The sequence below is a fragment of the Heterodontus francisci genome, chromosome 21 (assembly GCF_036365525.1).
Source record: "Heterodontus francisci isolate sHetFra1 chromosome 21, sHetFra1.hap1, whole genome shotgun sequence".
In the NCBI taxonomy this organism is placed as follows: domain Eukaryota; kingdom Metazoa; phylum Chordata; class Chondrichthyes; order Heterodontiformes; family Heterodontidae; genus Heterodontus; species Heterodontus francisci.
Window position 1 is genome coordinate 45,783,160 of NC_090391.1, and position 19,269 is coordinate 45,802,428.

The 19,269-nt window shown below is 45.2% G+C and overlaps 1 protein-coding gene across 1 annotated transcript; it reads left to right on the forward strand.

Annotated features, from left to right (window-relative positions):
• The first annotated feature begins 399 nt into the window (after window positions 1–399).
• Window positions 400–17,559, forward strand: LOC137381111 (probable G-protein coupled receptor 139). The gene is made up of 2 exons (XM_068053499.1): window positions 400–466; window positions 16,649–17,559. Exons 1-2 carry the CDS (start codon window positions 400–402, stop codon window positions 17,557–17,559), a joined length of 978 nt encoding a protein of 325 aa, XP_067909600.1.
• The last annotated feature ends 1,710 nt before the right edge of the window (window positions 17,560–19,269 follow it).

Sequence of the window (19,269 nt, forward strand, 5' to 3'; positions counted from 1 at the left end):
GTTAAAGTGTAATTATTCGATGGTCTACAGTCGAGTGAAGGACATCAATGAAACAATACGAGATAGAGAGATGCCACTGATGTTGTTTTAAAGAACAAAGTCATTGCTGGGAGAAAAGAGGTTCGAGTTTTCTATTTATTATTAAATGTGGCCAAAAGTGTGCAGTTTTTGTCGTTTTCTAATTCAATCTCACAACCTAATATATTCTGTCACTACATGAACTGAACTCGATGTCGTAATCTATTTGTTCAAATCTAAATGCAACTGTGAACAATGTTGCAACCTCAATATCCCAGTGGTGATCCCACAGGGTATAAATTAAAGACTGCGGGAAGGTATTTCTTCAGAGATCAGTGACCTTGAGTGCAGCACAAAGGGATAGATCTTTTCACACAGAAAATGCATCAACAAATTGACAGCATTGTGAAAACGTATTGCACAATCCTTGCCATCATTGGGGTTCCAGGTAAGTGACTATAACTTGCTGTCTAAATCTATGTGGGATATGGACTCTGCTTTCACTCTATGATGTTGACAATACACGGCGATCTAGTGGTCGCCACTATGCAGACACATGTTTCAAGATATAATTACCTTACGTCAAAAATTTTGAATACTATCCATTTTTTTAATTATTATATGTCCTTTTATGTCAACTGTCAGTCTCCTTTCAAACCCTCTCGTTGCTTCTTTTAAATGATTTTTCAATTCCACGCTGAACCTGAAATATTCAGCCTGGTTCTCGGTTATATTATCCCCAGACATCTGTCATAAGCATACTTCTTCATTTGCATCTTAATCGTCAGCGAGGGAGTTCTGGATTTCTTTGCCCCAGCTTTCCCCTTCATTGGAATTTACCTGGACTGTGTCTGGACTATCTTCTTTAAAGTAGCCAATTGTTCAATTACCATTTTGTTTTCCTGCCAAACTTTGCTACCAATTTGTCTGGGTCAGATCTGTTCTTATGCTATTGAAGTTGGCTTCCCCCCAGTTAATGATTCTTATTCTGGATTGTTGCTTGTGCATTTACATAGCTAACATAAACCTTATGATACAATGATCACTGTTCCTTAATTACTTCTGTACTAACACTGGATCCGGATGGCCCGCTGTTCCCCCCAGAATCAGGCTTTGAAACATTCTCCTGAGCACATTCTAGGGATCCTTGACTCTCTCTTCCCTTTAAACGACGACTATTCTAAATCTATATTCGAGTAAGTAAAGCCCCCATTATAATTCCTTGAAAATTCTTGCACCTCTCTGAAATGTCCTGGCAATTTTTCCTCTACGTCCTTCCCACCAGCTGGTATCTTTTGGACTAACCTGAACAATTAAATTGCACCAGTTTTGTTCCTTCACTCGAGCTTTTTATATTCTGTCTATAAAGCCTCTGGGATGTCCTCCCGTTCCAGCACAGCAATGTTCCTTTACTTAATGCTGCCATCCATTCCTTTTCCTTCCTTTCCTATCTTTCCTGGACACCTTGTATCCAGGAATATCTAATACCCATTCCTGCCCTTCTTTAAGACAGGTCACCGTTATAACCACAGCTTCATATTTACACACAGCACCCTGCACCTTTCACACATCCATCATATTCAGCACACTCCGTCTATTCACATCCATACAAAGTAACCTGAGTTACACGTTATAATTTTCTTCCTTACCCTCAACCCTGCCGAACGGACAAATATGTCAGAGCAGCTAGTGCAGGAATCCCAGAGGTCATGATAACTTCTAACCAGTATTCAGTTCTGAGTACTGATGAGAGAGAGGGTTCCTCTGGAGAGTTATGTGTCTGAATGTCATGGCTGAGTCAGCTGTGCTGGGATGGAGAAAAAGGGACAAGAGGTCAATAGTGGCAGGAGAATATTAGAATCTTTAGAATATTGCGTGCAATTCTGGTCGCCACACGACCAGAAGACGTGGAGGCTTTGAAGACTGTACAGAGGAGGTTTACCAGGATGTTGCCTGGTCTAGAGGGCATTAGCTGTGAGAAGAGGCTGGAAAAACTCGGATTGTTGTTGCTGGAACGACGGAGGTGGAAAGGCGACATGATAGAGGTTTACAAAGTTATGAGCGGCATGGACAGAGTGGATAGTCAGAAGCTTTTTCCCAGGGTGGAAGAGTCAGTTACTTGGGGACATAGGTTTAAGGTGCGAGGGGCAAGGTTTAGAGGGGATGTGCGAGGCAAGTTTTTTACACAAAGGGTGGTGAGTGCCTGGAACCTGCTGCCAGGGGAGGTGGTGGAAGCAGATACGATAGCGACGTTTAAGAGACATCTTGACAAATACATGAATAGGAAGAGAATAGAGGGATATGGGCCCCGTAAGTGCAGAAGGTGTTAGTTTAGGCAGGCATCAAGATCGGCACAGGCTTGGAGGGCCGAATGGCCTGTTCCTGTGCTGTACTGTTCTTTGTTCTTTGTTCTTTGTTCTTTGTTTGAGATTCTATGATTAGAAGAACAGATAGACATTTCTGTGTTCACAGATATGATTCCAGTTTGGTATGTTGCCTTCCTGGTGCAAGGGTCTTGGATATCACTGAACAGCTACAAAGTATTCGCGACGGTGAGGGTGCACAGCAGCAGGTCGTGGTCCACGTTGGTACCAATGACATTGGTAGAAAGAGGGATGATGTCCTGAAAAATAATTTACAGAGCTCGGTAGCAGATTAAAAAGTAGGACCTCAAAGGTTGAAATCTGTATTTGCTTCTTTCGGTGCCACGGGCTAGTGAATATATTAATTGGAAGTTAGAGCAGATGAATGCGTGGCTGGGGAGATGGTGCAGGAGGGAGGGCTTTAGCTTCTTGGATCATTGGGTCTGTTTCTGACCAATGTGGGACATGCATAAGATGGACGGGTTGCACCTGAACGAGAATGGTACCAACATCCTTTCTGCGAGGTTTTCTAGTTCTGTTGTTGGGGGGTGTGGGGGTTTGCGGTGGGTGATGGTCGTTAAACTAATTTTGCAGGGGCTGGGATGCAGAGTGGAAGCACAGTAGGGAGTGATGAACAATGAAATATAAATGTGAAGCTATGTGAGTACGGAGGACAGGGTAAATGTACACCTGTTAAAGCTCAGGCAAATAATGCAAGGCTGGATTGTATCTATTTTAATGCAAGGAGTCTTACTAGTAAATGCAGATGAATTGAGGGCGTTGATTAATATATGGAAATATGATATTATTGCTATCACTGAGACATGGTTGATAGAAGTGCAGCACTAGCTGCTTAAAGTCCCAGAGTATAGAATATTTAGACGTGAAAGGGGAGGGGATAAAAGAGGAGGTGGCATTGCACTGTTGATGAAGAGACAATTACTGCAGTAAGGAGAGATGATATCCTAGAAGATTCCTCTAATGAGGCCATGTTGGTAGAACTCAAAAAACAAAAAGGGGGCTATTATTTGGCTGGGAATGTACTGCAGGCCTCAAAACAGTCGGACAGTGGTAGAGGAGCAGATATGTAGGCAAATCCCAGAGAGGTGCGAGAATAATAGGGTAATAATAGTAGGGGATTTTAGCTTCCCCTATATTAGAGGGAATAGCATTAGTGAAAAAAGCTTAAAGGGGGCAGAAGTCTTCAAGTGCATTTAAGGGAGTTTTTGAGCCAGCACGAAGACGGTCCTACAAGGCCAGGCGCAGTAGTGGACCTAATCCTAGGGAATAAAGCTGGAAAAGTGGTAGAAGTGGCAGTGGGGGAGCATTTCGGGGATAGTGACCATAACTCTGTATGATTTAAGGTTGTTATGGAAAAGGACATAGAGGGATCGGAAATAAGAGCACTGAATTAAGGGGAAGGCAGATTTCAATGTGATGGAACAGGACATGGCCACGTGAACCTGAGAGCAGATTCTCAGAGGAAAGTGAACATCGGACCAGTGGGAGTCATTTAGAAGGTAAATTATGAGGGTTTAGATGCAACATGTTCCTCTAAAGGTGATGAGTAGGACCAACAGGTCAAGGAAACCCTGGATGTCAAGGGAGAGAGAAGATTGGATAAGCGAAAAAAGGAGGCGGATGGCAGATTCAGAACTCTGATAACAGCTGAGGCCCGAGAAGTGTAGAGAAAGTGTAGGGGAGTACTTAAAAAAAGTAATTAGGAGAGCGAAAGGGAGCATGAAAAATCACTGGCAGACAAGATTATGAAAAATCCCAAGGCGTTTTGTAAGTATGTTAGAGGACAACCAGGGAAAAGGTAAGGTCCATTAGGGATCAAAGAGGCAATCTGTATGTGGAGCCGTAGGACATAGGTGAGGTTTTGAACGATAACTTAACATCTATGTTCACTATGGAGAGGGACGATATAGGTGTAGTGATCAGGGAGGGGGATTGTTGATATACTTGATCAAATTAGCATTGTAAAGGAGGCAGTATTGGCTCTATTAGCGGGCTTAAAGGTGGATGAAACCCCAGGCCCAGATGAGATGTATGCCTGGCTGACATGTGAGACAAAGGAGGAGATAGCGCGGGCTCTGATAGAAATTTTCAGATCCTCTCTGGCCACAGGAGATGTACAGGATGATTGGAGGATAATAAATGTGGTACCATTATTCAAGAAGGGTAGCAGGGATAAACCAAGTAATTACAGGCGAGTGAGTCTAACATCAGTGGTAGGGATTGATCAGGGATAGCCAGCATGGCTTTGATTTGATTTTGTTTTGATTTAGAGATGCAGCACTGAAACAGGCCCATCGGCCCACCGAGTCTGTGCCGACCATTAACCACCCATTTATACTAATCCTACACTAATCCCATATTCCTACCAGATCCTCACCTACCCCTATATTCCCCTACCACCTGCCGATACGAGGGGCAATTTATAATGGCCAATTTACCTATCAACCTGCAAGTCTTTTGGCTGTGGGAGGAAACCGGAGCACCCGGAGGAAACCCACGCAGACACAGGGAGAACTTGCAAACTCCGCACAGGCAGTACACAGAATTGAATCTGGGTCGCTGGAGCTGTGAGGCTGCGGTGCTAACCACTGCGCCACTGTGCCGCCCCTTTGTTAGAGGGACATCATGTTTAACAAATTTGATTGAATTTTTCGAGGAGGTGACTAGAGGTGTAGATGAGTGTAAAGCAGTTGATGTAGTCTACATGGACTTCAGTAATGCTTTTGATAAGTTTCCACATGGGAGATTGGTTAAGAAAGTAAAAGCCAATGGGATGCAGGGTAATTTGGCAAATTAGATTCAAAAATTGGCTTAGTGGAAGGAGGCAGAGGGTGATGGTAGCGGGTTGTTTTTTTGTTAATGGAGACCAGTGAACAGTGGGGTACACACCGATCGGTGCTGGGACCCTTACTGTTTGTAGTGTACATTAATGACCTAGATATGAATCTAAGAAGTACAATCAGCAAGTTCGCAGATGCCACAAAAACTGGTGGTGTCATAAATAGTGAGGAGGAACGCCTTGGACTACAGAATGAGGTCGATGGGCTGGTAAGATGGACAGAGCAGTGGCAAATGGAGCTCAATCGTGAGAAGTGTGAGGTGATGCACTTTGGGAGGTCTAACAAGGCAATGGAATATACAATGGATGGTAGGACCCTAGGGAGTACAGAGGGTCTGAGGGACCTTAGGGTGCTTGTCCATAGATCACTGATGGCAACAGCATAGGTAGATAAGGTGGTTAGGAAGGCGTACGGGATGCTTGCCTTTATTAGCCGAGGCATAGAATATAAGAGGCAGGGAGGTTTTGGTGGAGCTGTACAAAACGCTGGTTAAGACACAGCTGGAGTACTGTGTACAGTTCTGGTCACCACATTATAGAAATAATGTGATTGCAATGGACAGGGTGCAGAGGAGATTCACCAGGATGTTGCCTGGGCTGGAGAATTTAAGTTATGAGGACAAACTGGATAGGCTGGGGTTGTTTTCCTTGAAGCGGAGAAGGCTGAGGGGCGGACCTGATTGAGGTATACAAAATAATGAGGGACATTGGTATGATAGATAGTAAGAAACTGTTTGTCTTAGTGGAGAGGTCAATAACTAGGGGGCATAGATTTAAGGCAAGGGGCAGAATGTTTAGAGGGGAGTTGAGGAGAAATATTTAAACCCTGAGGGTGATTGGAATCTGGAATGCCTGAAGAAGTGGTGGAGGCAGGAACGCTCATGACATTCAAGAAATTTTTAGATGAGCACTCAAAACGCCATAACAAACAAGGCTACGGCCCAAGTGCGGGGAAATGGGATTAGTTAGGACAGGTGCTTGATGGTCAGCGCAGGCGCATTGGGCCGAAGGGCCTGTTTCTGCATTGTAAAACTCTATGACTTTATGATTCTATAACACACTGAATAACATGCAATTACCGAATCTATTACTACCTGTCCCTCTGGGTGTTATGTGCAGCTTGGTTTTGCTCTCTGATATTACCTTTTTCATGCTACATCCCCGTAAAGACAGCTTAAACCCTTCCCAGTAGCACACGCAGGTCGCCACATAACGTATGCCGCTATGGGAGCTTGTATGAATCCTAAATATGTTGGCATTGCACGTAATTATTGTCCACACTTTAGTTACTTGAATGTTGATTAATTCCCTTACACCAAACCGGTCCAACGGATCCATAGGTCATGAGTGCTGCATTTTAATATATTAATATTGTACATGATGAGCATTGGGACTGTATTAATTGAATCATTCAGTTCTGTACCCGATTATGGTTTGACTGCTCAGTTCTTGACTAATATGGACGTTTATACACCTGCAACTTGTACCAATCTCAGCACTTAGCTAAGTGAGATGTGTCGCTGTGAGGAGAGACACCTGCAACTGAGCAACATTCACATCGGGATTTCATAACACAGCGAACGAACAGAAGGCAGCAAATAATAATATGTTACAAAGCCCACAGCTTCGGGAACCATGGCGGGGCAAGTTGGCAGAAGACTTTTGGCTGCTGTCTGCCATGAAGGCTGACGCCAAGAGTTCCCGTTCCTTCCTCCCAGCGGCGACGAGGCTTTGTGCTGGCTCCTCACCACTGGACAACGGCCCTGGATTAAAATATTTAAATTAATAACATGAATGAATTTAAATCAGGTTACTTTAAATCTTCCAGGGCCACCACGATCTTCTGTATGTCGGCCAGCTGTCCCATACTTTCAATTCCCGGTCTGGGATACTGGTGGGGAGCGGGGAGGTGTTAAAATGTTTATTACCGGCAGGGACGTGGTCAAATAAACACAATGGGTGTCGGGGATGGTGGGAAGGGGTGAACTTTAAACTTTGTGCAGTGGATGGAGTGGTTGGCGGTGCAGATCAGAGTTTAAGTTAAGAGTTTTGGAGGAAAGGGCGAATAGTTAATGTCACTGTTTTTGGGGGGTGGGAAACGGGCGCCAGAAATGCTATGTTTTTTGGGGGGGCGGTGTATCTTTAAATATTTAAATAATCGGGAAGGACTGACGTCCCTTTAAATTGGCGCCAGTGCCTGCACACAGGCAGCTGATGCCATTGGTGATGGGGGAGCGGTCCGCCGCGATTATTTAAATGAAGCGCCCTGCTGGAGACTGTGGTAGCGATTTTGCTTGCAGTCCGTCGTTTTTTCAGCTCGCTGCTGAGGTCGGCATAGGGCTTTTAAAATGCAGCCAAAATGTGCACTTCTCTCAGTTCTTGTATCATTCCAGTTAAAATAATTGATCCGTGATTTGTTTGTAATATCGTGAGCAGGACTGTACTCAATACACTAAGAATTGTAATAAAAGCAAAATACTGCGGATGCTGGAAATCTGAAACAAAAACAAGAAATGCTGGATTCACTCAGCAGGTCTGGCAGCATCTGTGGAAAGAGAAGTAGAGTTAACGTTTCGGGTCAGTGACCCTTCTTCGGAACTGACAAATATTAGAAAAGTCACAGATTATAAACAAGTGAGGTGGGGGTTGGGCAAGGGATAACAAAGGAGAAGGTGCAGATTGGACCAGGCCACATAGCTGACCAAAAGGTCACGGAGCAAAGGCAAACAATATGTTAATGGAGTGTTGAAAGACAAAGCATTAGTACAGATTAGGTGTGAATATACTGAATATTGAACATCAGCAAGTGCAAACCTGAAGAAAAACAACCTGAAAAAAACAGTGGGTAAGCAAACTGAACCAACTAAGGTGAAATGAAATAAATGCAAAAAAAGATTGTAAAAAATGTAAAAAGAAATGCAAAAAAAAGGAAGAAAAAATAACTAAAAATGACTAAAAATGAAAGTAAAGTGGGGGGCTGTCATGCTCTGAAATTATTGAACTCAATGTTCAGTCCGGCAGGCTGTAGTGTGCCTAATCGGTAGATGAGATGCTGTTCCTCGAGCTTGCGTTGATGTTCACTGGAACACTGCAGCAATCCCAAGACAGAGATGTGAGCATGAGAGCAGGGGGCAGTGTTGAAATGGCAAGCAACCGGAAGCTCAGGGTCCTGCTTGCGGACTGAGCGGAGATGTTCCGCAAAGCGGTCACCCAGTCTGCGCTTGGTCTCCCCAATGTAGAGGAGACCACACTGTGAGCAGCGAATACAGTATACTACATTGAAAAAAGTACAAGTAAATCGCTGCTTCACCTGAAAGGAGTGTTTGGGGCCTGGGATAGTGAGGAGAGAGGAGGTAAATGGGCAGGTATTACACCTCCTGCGATTGCAAGGGAAGGTGCACTGGGACAGGGACGAGGTGGTGGGGGTAATGGAGGAGTGGACCAGGGTGTCACGGAGGGAACAATCCCTTCGGAATTCTGACAGGGGAAGGGAGGGGAAGATGCGACTGGTAGTGGCATCACGCTGGAGGTGGCGAAAATGGCGGAGGATGATCCTTTGGATATGGAGGCTGGTGGGATGAAAAGTGAGGACAAGGGGAACCCTGTCACGGTTCTGGGAGGGAGGGGATGGGGTGAGGGTAGAGGTGCGGGGAATGGGTCGGACACGGTTGAGGACCCTGTCAACCACAGTGGGGGGAAATCCTCGGTTGAGGAAAAAGGAGGTCATATCAGAAGCACCGTCATGGAAGGTAGCATCATCAGAGCAGATGCGTCGGAGACGGAGAAACTGGGAGAATGGAATGGAGTCCTTACATGAGGTAGGGTGTGAAGAAGTGTAGTCGAGGTAGCTGTGGGAGTCAGTGGGCTTATAATGGATATTGGTAGACAACCTATCCCCAGAGATGGAGACAGAGAAGTCGAGGAAGGGAAGGGAAGTGTCAGAGATGGACCATGTAAAGGTGAGAGAAGGGTGGAAATTGGAAGCAAAGTTGATAAAGTTTTCTAGTTCAGGGCGGGAGCAGGAAACGGCACCGATACAGTCATCAATGTACCGGAAAAAGAGTTGGGGGAGGGGGCCTGAGTAGGACTGGAACAAAGAATGCTCGACATATCCCACAAAAAGACAGGCATAACTAGGACCCATGCGGGTACCCATAGCGACACCTTTTACTTGAAGGAAATGCATGGAGTTGAAGGAGAAGTTGTTCAATGTGAGAACAAGTTCAGCCAGGCGGAGGAGGGTGTTGGTGGATGGGGACTGGTTGGGCCTCTGTTCCAGGAAGAAGCGGAGAGCCCTCAAACCATCCTGGTGGGGGATGGAGGTGTAGAGCGATTGGACGTCTATGGTGAAGAGGAGGCGGTTGGGACCAGGAAACTGGAAATTGTCAAAATGACGTAGGGCGTCAGAAGAGTCACGGATGTAGGTGGGAAGAGACTGGACCAGCGGAGAAAAGATAGAGTCAAGATAGGAAGAAATAAGTTCAGTTGGGCAGGAGCAGGCTGACACAATGGGTCTGCCGGGACAGTCCCGTTTGTGGATTTTGGGAAGGAGGTAGAAGCGGGCTGTCCGGGGTTGCGGGACTATGAGGTTGGAAGCTGTAGAGGGAAGATCTCCAGAGGAGATGAGGTCAGTGACAGTCCTTTGGACGGTGGCTTGATGTTCGGTGGTGGGGTCATGGTCCAGAGGGAGGTAGGAAGAGGTGTCTGTGAGTTGGCATTGAGCTTCTGCAAGGTAGAGGTCGGTACGCCATACAACAACAGCACCACCCTTGTCCGCAGGTTTGATGACCATGTCGGGGTTAGACCTGAGAGAACGGAGTGCCTCAAGTTCAGAGGGGGACAGGTTAGAGTGAGTGAGGGGGGCAGAGAAATTGAGACGACCAATGTCTCGCCGACATTTTTCAATGAAGAGATCAAGAGCGGGTAAGAGGCCAGGGTGAGTGGTCCAGGTAGAGGGAGAATGCTGGAGGCGGGTGAATGGGTCTGCTGGTCGGGGGGAGGAGTCCTGGTCGAAGAAGTGAGCCCGGAGGCGGAGGCGACGGAAGAAGAGCTCAACGTCATGCCGAGCGCGAAATTCATTGAGGTGGGTCGTAAGGAGATAAAACTGAGACCTTTTCTGAGTACAGAACGCTCAGCATCAGAGAGGGGGAGGTCAGAGGGTATAGTGAATACACGGCAAGGGGTCAGATCAGAAGGGGTGGGGTCAGAGGGAAGTGAAGCGGAAGGAGGATCTGGAGGGGCATTAGTCCCCATCAGCTGCTGGGGCTTGCTTTCCTTAACACCTGAAAGGAAGAAAAAAAGTTTTTTGTTAATGCGTCGGATGAGACGTAAGATGAGATGAAACTGCGGAGTAGAACAGATTTGAGATAAGGTGAGACGGTGCTGCTGGAGAGAGAGGTCCAGTGTGTGCATATGGCGGCGCATAGCACTGAGTGTGGATCTCAGGATGCGGCGAGAGTAGCAGTCCGAGGAACGTTGTATTTCTCGGAGATACCTGTGATCCTGGGTGGTTTCAAAGCATGATGGGTGAAACTGCAGTTGGAATCCACGTGGAATCAGTCAGAGCCGGAGACAGTCACTGAGGAAGGAGATGTGGCTGTGAAAACGAGTTTTGGTAGATACCTTATCAAACACCAGGAGGGAAATAGAAAGCAATGAAGGTGAACAAGGTAAAAGAGACAAACGAAAATCCCGTCGGAGAGAAGAGCAGAACTTCTTCAAGGTAGGCATTCCTGGAAGAGAAGTGGCAGTGAATTAAACACTAAAATAAAAGCAAAATACTGCGGATGCTGGAAATCTGAAACAAAAACAAGAAATGCTGGATTCACTCAGCAGGTCTGGCAGCATCTGTGGAAAGAGAAGCAGAGTTAACGTTTCGGGTCAGTGACCCTTCTTCGGAACTGACAAATATTAGAAAAGTCACAGATTATAAACAAGTGAGGTGGGGGTTGGGCAAGAGATAACAAAGGAGAAGGTGCAGATTGGACCAGGCCACATAGCTGACCAAAAGGTCACGGAGCAAAGGCAAACAATATGTTAATGGTGTGTTGAAAGACAAAGCATTAGTACAGATTAGGTGTGAATATACTGAATATTGAACATCAGCAAGTGCAAACCTGAAGAAAAACAACCTGAAAAAAACAGTGGGTAAGCAAACTGAACCAACTAAGATGAAATGAAATAAATGCAAAAAAAATTGTAAAAAATGTAAAAAGGAATGCAAAAAAAGGAAGAAAAAATAACTAAAAATGACTAAAAATGAAAGTAAAGTGGGGGGCTGTAATAATTGTAATTGTAATAATTGTAATAATACGGTTTTATATTATTTTTTGATCAGCTCTTTTTGTTTATGAATTCTATTCCTGGAGAAATGGACTCCAATTCATTATTTGCATTTTATGGCTCTGTATCCACTTTTGCTAGTTAAATGATTTGTGAATCTGTACGATTACATTCCTCCCCCCGCCCCCCAGCCCAGTCAGGCTCTTATTTCCCTTGGAGCATCTGGCAAACTTCGTTATCTGAACAAATTTCAGAAGCTAAACACTTAGTTCAGCTGAATTTATTTTTGTTTCTATTTAGTTACACTTTGGGCAACTCTATTAATCAGTATTGATGTTATCAGGCATTATGTTGCTTTCTTCGTCTGTGCGAACTATCCTCTCAACTTGGATTTGTCTGCAATTTTGAAGTTGTGCTTCCTCAGCCCATATCGATTATACCAACTGTTGCTGTTGCTGTTGCTTTTGGAAAACTACTTTCCACTTGTTGATAATCTGAGTAAATACCGTTAACGCCCTAGTCCCTGCCTCTGTTTGCTTTTTAATCAGTTGTTGCCCAATCGGCTGCTTGTCCCTTAATTCCACGAGCTCCGAGATTGCTCATGAATCTGTGATGAAGTTTCTTATCGAGGACCATGGGAAGATCGCAGTATGTTACATCTACTGCATTAATATTACCTATTTTTTCTGGTAATTATTCAAATAATTCAATAAGATTGGTTAAATATGACCTTTATTTTGGTATATATGCTGATTTCTCCATGATGTTAAGCATTTCTAGAGTATCTTTACAATTATTATTTTGAATAAAAACTTCATTATCTTTTCCAAAAGTCACGCTATGAAAACTTTTCAGTAGTTCTTGTATTTGTTCTAGCTTCATCCTTTCTTAAATACGAGAAACACATTAGCTGTCTATTGGTTGTCTAGCATTGTTCCTTCTTTGTGGATTATTAATGGACTATCTAATGTTTCTTTAGCAGGTGTGGGTACAATGCATCTGAACAAGAGGTCTTTTTATTATTCCATCAAATACTTCATCACTTCCTTCCATAAATGTTTTGAAGTTGGATTTATTCCTTATTAGTCACAAGTTTAGTCCCTCCCCTCAGAGATCTATCTCCCTTCTTCGGACTACGAAACTTCATCCACTGTTTTATTCTGACCCGACTGTCTCACAACACATGTGACGTCCTTTATGAGCTTGGAGCTGTGACCCAGTGGTCCATTTATATTTCTGTGTATGTATATCTGTAACCTCTTGTCCAACGTTCAGTAAACCGTATCGGTCCTTTAACTCACAGTGAATGTGATTTCTCTGGACAGGAAACATAAGGCCAATCACTGGCCAGTTACCATTCACCATATTCTGCTGATGCATTCTGCGGGCCCTATTTGGAATTCTTAGTTTAGTTTCATTCACTCGTGGGACTCATCTCTTCCTCAACTGCTCTGTTCTGGAAATGAAAACACTTGCAGGGTTCTGACTCTCATTAATGTGCAAGGGCCCTGTTCCAAGCTATAGGTGTGTGGTCATCGGATGAAAACACTGGGATCTTCCACACTCAAGTCATGCCACTATGGGAACGTTTTATGTGTTCCTGCGATGCTATCTTTGCATAGGATATGTGCACAATTATTTGTTACAATTATACTCAGGAGCCCTCCCTCATATATACTATTTGTCTGATATTTTTTATGAATGTGAATCTGCCATTTCCTTCTTTTGCCTTGACCTGGCAAATTTCATAATCTTTTCATTTACACCTGTCCATCAACTTCATGTGGTCCGTTCCTGACAATTTCCTTCCATTCGTTGACTTCTCTATGTCTATTCCAGGGATTGGCTGCCTATCCATATCAACTCTTTCCCATCGACTCCCACACCTACATCTATTGCACTTTCTGCTTCCTGGAATGATAGTGTTCCAATCTCCCATTTTCTTAAACTCCATTCCCTCTGTTATGAGAATGCTAATTTCCACACCAGTGCTTCTGAAATGTCTTCATTTTTCCTTGATGAGAACGACCCTACACTATGGTTAACAGCACTCGACCATAACAATCCTATTAACTGCGTTACTGATTTCACCCCTTCTTCTCCCTTCCAAAAAATACAATAATATTGCCCTTCGCCTGATCATCCACCCCGTCAGACTCCACATTCTAGGCGTCAACCTCCATATTTGTGTCACATCCAGTTTACTTATCGAGAAACCAAAGTTTCTCCTCCGCTCCTGTTGCCCGCCCCTGTGACGAGCTGGTTCACTCTTCCAGAACCCCCCAACATCAGCTCTCTTCCCCAGGTACCTTGATCATGAAGTGCAGGCGATGTTAACGCCTGCAAGTTTCCTTCTTTCCACCACATTGAACAAAGCCCGAAAGACTGCTTTCTGGTTAAGCAGCGATTACCTTGTACTTCTTTCACTTTCATCAGCGCATTAATGCTCACGATGCGGTCTCCTGGATATTGGGAGAGAACCAAACGCAAATTGGGTATTTTTTTTTCTAAACTACTCCATTTATTCTACAACCATGCCAATCATCTTCCGATCAATTGCCATTTTAATTCCACATCACACTCCCACTCAGCCATCTCTGCCCTAGACCTACTATTCTCTTCCACTGAAGATCAATAAGGAACAGATCCAGATTTTCTCAAGGCTGCGTTTGCTGACAATGCACCCAATAGAGAGCGCACAACTTGCACATGTGCAAATGCAGCCTCATGCACTGAGACGTTTTGTCGCTGCTGCCAGTAGCATGAGATGGCACTGCTCAATTTATCACAAAAATGCAAAGAAATGAAACCAAAAGGCGATAAGTGCCTCGCCGCTTCCTCCGCTCTACTTTGCCTTTGATCCCCATTCCCTAAAGCTTCTGGTCTCCGCTCACTATAGCTTCTGGTCTCCGCTCCTGATTCCTGCAACGTGTTGCTTAATTAATTTTATTGACGATTATTTCTGGACATATACCCGAATTTTAAACCAATGAACATTTTGAAAAGAAATTTTTGGACTTCAGAACAGATGCATCCTGCGAGATCTTGTTCAGCATGATTGTGAGTGCAATCCAACAGCATCTATGGCCTCGCCACTTCTTCCCCCTCGGCCGCTCGCTCACCGCTCCCTCCCGCTTGCAGTGTCCCTCCCCTTCCCTTCCTATCCCGTCGCTCTGTCTTCCCCGCGACACCAGTGTGGGGAAGGAATGCAACAAGACTGGGAGGAAGCGTGGAGTAGAAGGAGGAGGGAGCGTGGAGCAAAGGCTCCTACTTTATCACATAGCTTGTTCTGGTAATGGAGAAGGGCTCTATTAAAATCAGTTGGAGTGATGGGGTCTGAGCTGGTGCAAAGGGTCGTGCAATCCCATTTTGCTATGCAGCTGGCAGTCTACCCGCTGGAGGTCTACCCTCCGTTCTCTCTCTCTTTCTGGTCCACAGGAGCCTTCTCTTCATTTTAAGATTTTACATGCTCTCCTGTCCCGCTGTTACTGTGCTGTAACCATTTACACCTACCAGAACTATTTTTCTGTTTTTAATTGTCCTATAGACCTTTCGCCATCATTCATTTTGTCATTGACTCATGCCTGCACTCAGCGGATGTTACCCACTCCAATACGCTGTGTCTCTCTGTCCCTATCACTTTTTAAACTGTTAATTTCTAATACATTCCAGTTCGGATTAAAAACGATCAGCCTGAAAAGTTAACTTTGTTGTTCTCTCCACAGATGCTGCCTGACCTGCTAAGTGATGTCAACATTCTCTACATTTAATAGATTCACATCAGTTCCATGGTTTTGTTTTTACTGCAAAACATTGGCCTGGATATTAACACGGGTGGATAACACGGCTGGGGAAAGGGGTTTCAGCATGTTAACTTCACAGACCGCCTGAATTACCCGTGATAGGTTTCCCGCTCTTATTGCAGCTTAATTGACAGGTTTGATTTCCCACTGGACCGGGAGGACGCTGGATCAGAGCCCAGTGTGGTCCAAACCATATGCAATGGGCAAGGGGCTGTCGGATATCTTTGGTGTCCCCTCATAACGTTAGGAAAGGAAGAGAGTGTTGACATCTGTGATCGCTGACATGTTGACTCCCACCCCTTAGGAGGGGCCTACATCCTGGAGTGTGGTCTGCGTCCCGTGAGGGGCAGGTGGAGTGTCTGGATCATTAAGCCAGTGAAGGGGTCTCGTATGTTGCAGCGCGAAACGAGTACAACAGTCAGTGGCAGGTGAAGGGGAGAGTATGGTCTATGGCCCCAGGTGCGTTTTTATATCCTGGAGCTTGGTCCGAAACAGCCGGGAGATGGGACCGGGGAGAGGGGGCAAGTCTCTGCTCCTCAACCCGGGGGAGTGCCTCATATGCTTGAGCGTGGTCCGAGTTGGTGAGATCAGAGGAATTTCTTGTCCTCAACACCGAGAGGGATCCCCTATCATGGAGTGATTTCTGAGTACAGGAGGGGGAAGGGACGTGGGTAAGTGTCTGCTCCAAGACACGATAGAACAGCCTGATCCGTAGGGTGTCCGAACCCAGGGGTGAGAGGGGCAGTCGACTGATGCTGGGAAGTGTGTCCTATCCACGAGGCGAATCTAATTCCAGTTGGTTGCAATTCCAGAAGGGAACCTCCATCCTGTGAGGGTGTAATCCATGGTGATCCAAAATTAGGCGTGTGTCGAAACCAGGGGTGGAGGGTCTGCTCCTGGGGTTGGACTAATCCCGGGTTGGGAGTGTCCGAACACAGGGACGGGGATGCGGGGTGGTGCCGCGTCTGATCCAGGAAATGTGGTCTGACTACAAATCCTGGGTGTTTTGTTTGTGCAGCGTGAGGTCTAATGGGGACACCTGGACGACAAGATGTAAATCTGTGAATCAGAGATTCCCACTCTCATTAAAATACTTTCATCTCTAACCTGCTTCCTGGGAGCGGTTGTCTGCCTATCTCCTGAGCTGACTTAGTTAAACCCGGACGTAAGTGGGTCCGAGGCGTGTTGGCGTCGGGGTTCCCATCCTCCCACGCCTCTCTTCTCCTTTCTTGGTGCGACGGTCCTGCACTTATTTTCGGTGTCAGACAAGGAGAAAGTTTGATCAGTAAATTTTGTAGTATCTTCTCCCTTCTCTCTTGCAGTTAATTTACTGGCGATTGTGATCCTGTCCAGGAGAAAGTGCGGCCTCTCCACCTGCACCTCTCGCTACCTGGTTGCCATGGCAATGGCAGATCTACTGTTCATTATCACTGAGGTCATACTCTGGCGGATTGGTTATTATTATTTCCCAGTATCTTTCCTATATATCACCCCTGTGTGTAGTGTTATCGCTGTCCTCAGATTTGCAGCCAGGGAGTGTTCTGTCTGGTTCACCGTCACTTTCTCCTTTGATAGATTTGTAGCCATTTGTTGCCAGAAGCTGAAAACAAAATATTGCACCAAGAAAACTGCGGCAATGGTTCTATCAACAACCTGCATTCTACTCTGTTTAAGAAACGCCCCCTTCTACTTTATATATGAACCTGGAGAGGTAATCGACAATGTACCATGGAATTGTTATACAAATCCAAACTACTATACCGATCCAGGATGGGTGGCATTTGACTGGTTTGATGCGGTTTCAACACCATTGCTGCCATTCGCTTTGATTTTGTTACTCAATGCTCTGACAGTCAGGCATATTTTAGTGGCCAGTCGAGTCCGTAAGGGATTGAGGGGTGAGATCAAGGGCGCGAATCGCAGTGACCCAGAGATGGAGAGCAGAAGGAAGTCTGTGATTTTACTCTTCACCATTTCCGGCAGCTTCATTCTTCTGTGGTCGGTGTATGTTACAGAATTCATATATTACAACATTGCAGGAACAAATCCCAATGATTACAACAATTCTGAATTCATATTTGAGCGAGTCGGATTGATGATGATGAATTTAAGTTGCTGCACAAACACCTTCATTTATGTAGCGACTCAGACAAAGTTTAGAGAGCAGGTCAAGAGCGCAGTGAAATATCCGATTACATCAATTGTCCAATTAATACATGCACACAACAACTGACAGTGACCCAGAGGTACTGCCCAGTTTTGCCAGTCTGTGAATGTAATAATTATTAGCAACTGGAAAGCGATGACCGACAGCGGGATGAGTGGAAGTACACTGGTCGTGTTGGTTTGTGAGTCGTCATACATGCCAAAAGGAGCAGTGCAGCAGGCACTAGGTGACCTTTGGAGGACCCGATGCAAAGGGGCAGGAGGAGATCAGAGGTCCCCTTGTATGACAGGATGGGATACATAAGCTCCATCGTTCGATTGTCAACTCCTCACATCTGCTCAGAAACTAACATTTGTTGCTGCAGAAGCAAAACGCTGCAGATATTGGAAATATCATGTCAATTATTTTGTATTGGTTGTTTTATTTTGGGCGACACTTTGTCGACTCAGTCTGCAGACGATTTCCCTTCTTCCCCCTTCAGCCCGCTGCACCCACTGGCCCCCCGCATAATCAGTCACAGCCACCTGTCTCTCTCCCTCTGTCTCTCTCATGCATCCCTCCTGTGTAAAATGGTAAAGACAGGAGATTTACACCTGGACAAGTCCAACCGTGTAGCGCTGGTAGGGAGAAGGGATTAGGGTCGAGCATGATTGGCTAGGGTCTACACAGGAAAGAACAGAAACAACAACAAAAACAAAAACAAAAGGTGCTGGAAAAAATCAGCTGCTCTGGCAGCATTTGTGGAGAGAGAAGCAAAGTTGACGTGTCAGTTCTGTGACCTTTCTTCAGATCTGGCAAAGGTTAGAAATGAAATAGGTTATAAGAAGGTGAGTGTGTAGGTGGGGGCGGGGGTGGGAGAGAGAACAAAGTGGAAGGTGCTTGATAGTATAGACTATGTTTACATAACACAGCTGCCGTGGGACAAAAGAAACGTGTGTGTTAATGCTTGTGGAAGACAAAGCATTAGCCCAAAGTGACTGTTAATAGCGGAATGATGAACAGCTACATGACTAATTAAAAAAAAAACAGGCACACGGGTAAAAAGTAAAATACTGAAAAAAGACTAGTCATGCTCTGAAGCTATTGAACTAAACGTTCAGCCTGCAAGGTTGTAGCGTGCCTAATCGAAAGATCAGGTGCTGTTCCTCGAGCTTGTGTTGATGTTCACTGGAACACTGGAGAAGGCCAAAGACACAAATGTTGGCATGAGAGCAGTGGTGACAGGAATCAACAGACTTGGTTGGCAGCGGTCGCGTAGTAGTAATGCCACTGGACTGGTAATCCATAGCACAGGCTAATGCTCTGGGGCATGGGTTCTATTACCACCACGGCAAATGGTGAAATTTGAATTCAACTAAGAAATCTGGTTTTAAAATGTTGTCTAATGGTGACCATTAAACCAATGTCTATTGTTGCAAGAATCCTTCTGATTCACTAATGTCCTTTAGGGAAGAACAACTGCCATCCTTACCTGGTCTGTTCTGCATGTGACTGCGGACTGACAGCTATGTGGTTGAAAGTTAAATACCCTCCGAAATGGTTGAGCAAGCCACTCAGTTCAAGGGCAAATAGGGATGGGCAATAAATGCTGGCGTGGCCAACGATGTTTGCATCCCAAAAAGAGTGACTAAAATAAAAAGCTGGAGCCTTTGCTTGTTGGCAGTTTAGAAGGGCTGTGCCAAGTCGCATCCTGTCCGCACCTTAGGTAATATTGTTATCAGTGCTTCCTCCGCAGGTTCTGTCCCTCTCTACTTGAACTCTGCCAGCATTACTCCG

Excerpts from the sequence above, each read along its gene's own strand:
- LOC137381111 (XM_068053499.1), top strand. The coding sequence starts at position 400 with ATGCATCAACAAATTGACAGCATTGTGAAAACGTATTGCACAATCCTT. Across the intron at positions 467-16,648 it reads TGCCATCATTGGGGTTCCAG|TTAATTTACTGGCGATTGTG; the intron begins GTAAGTGACTAT and ends TCTCTCTTGCAG.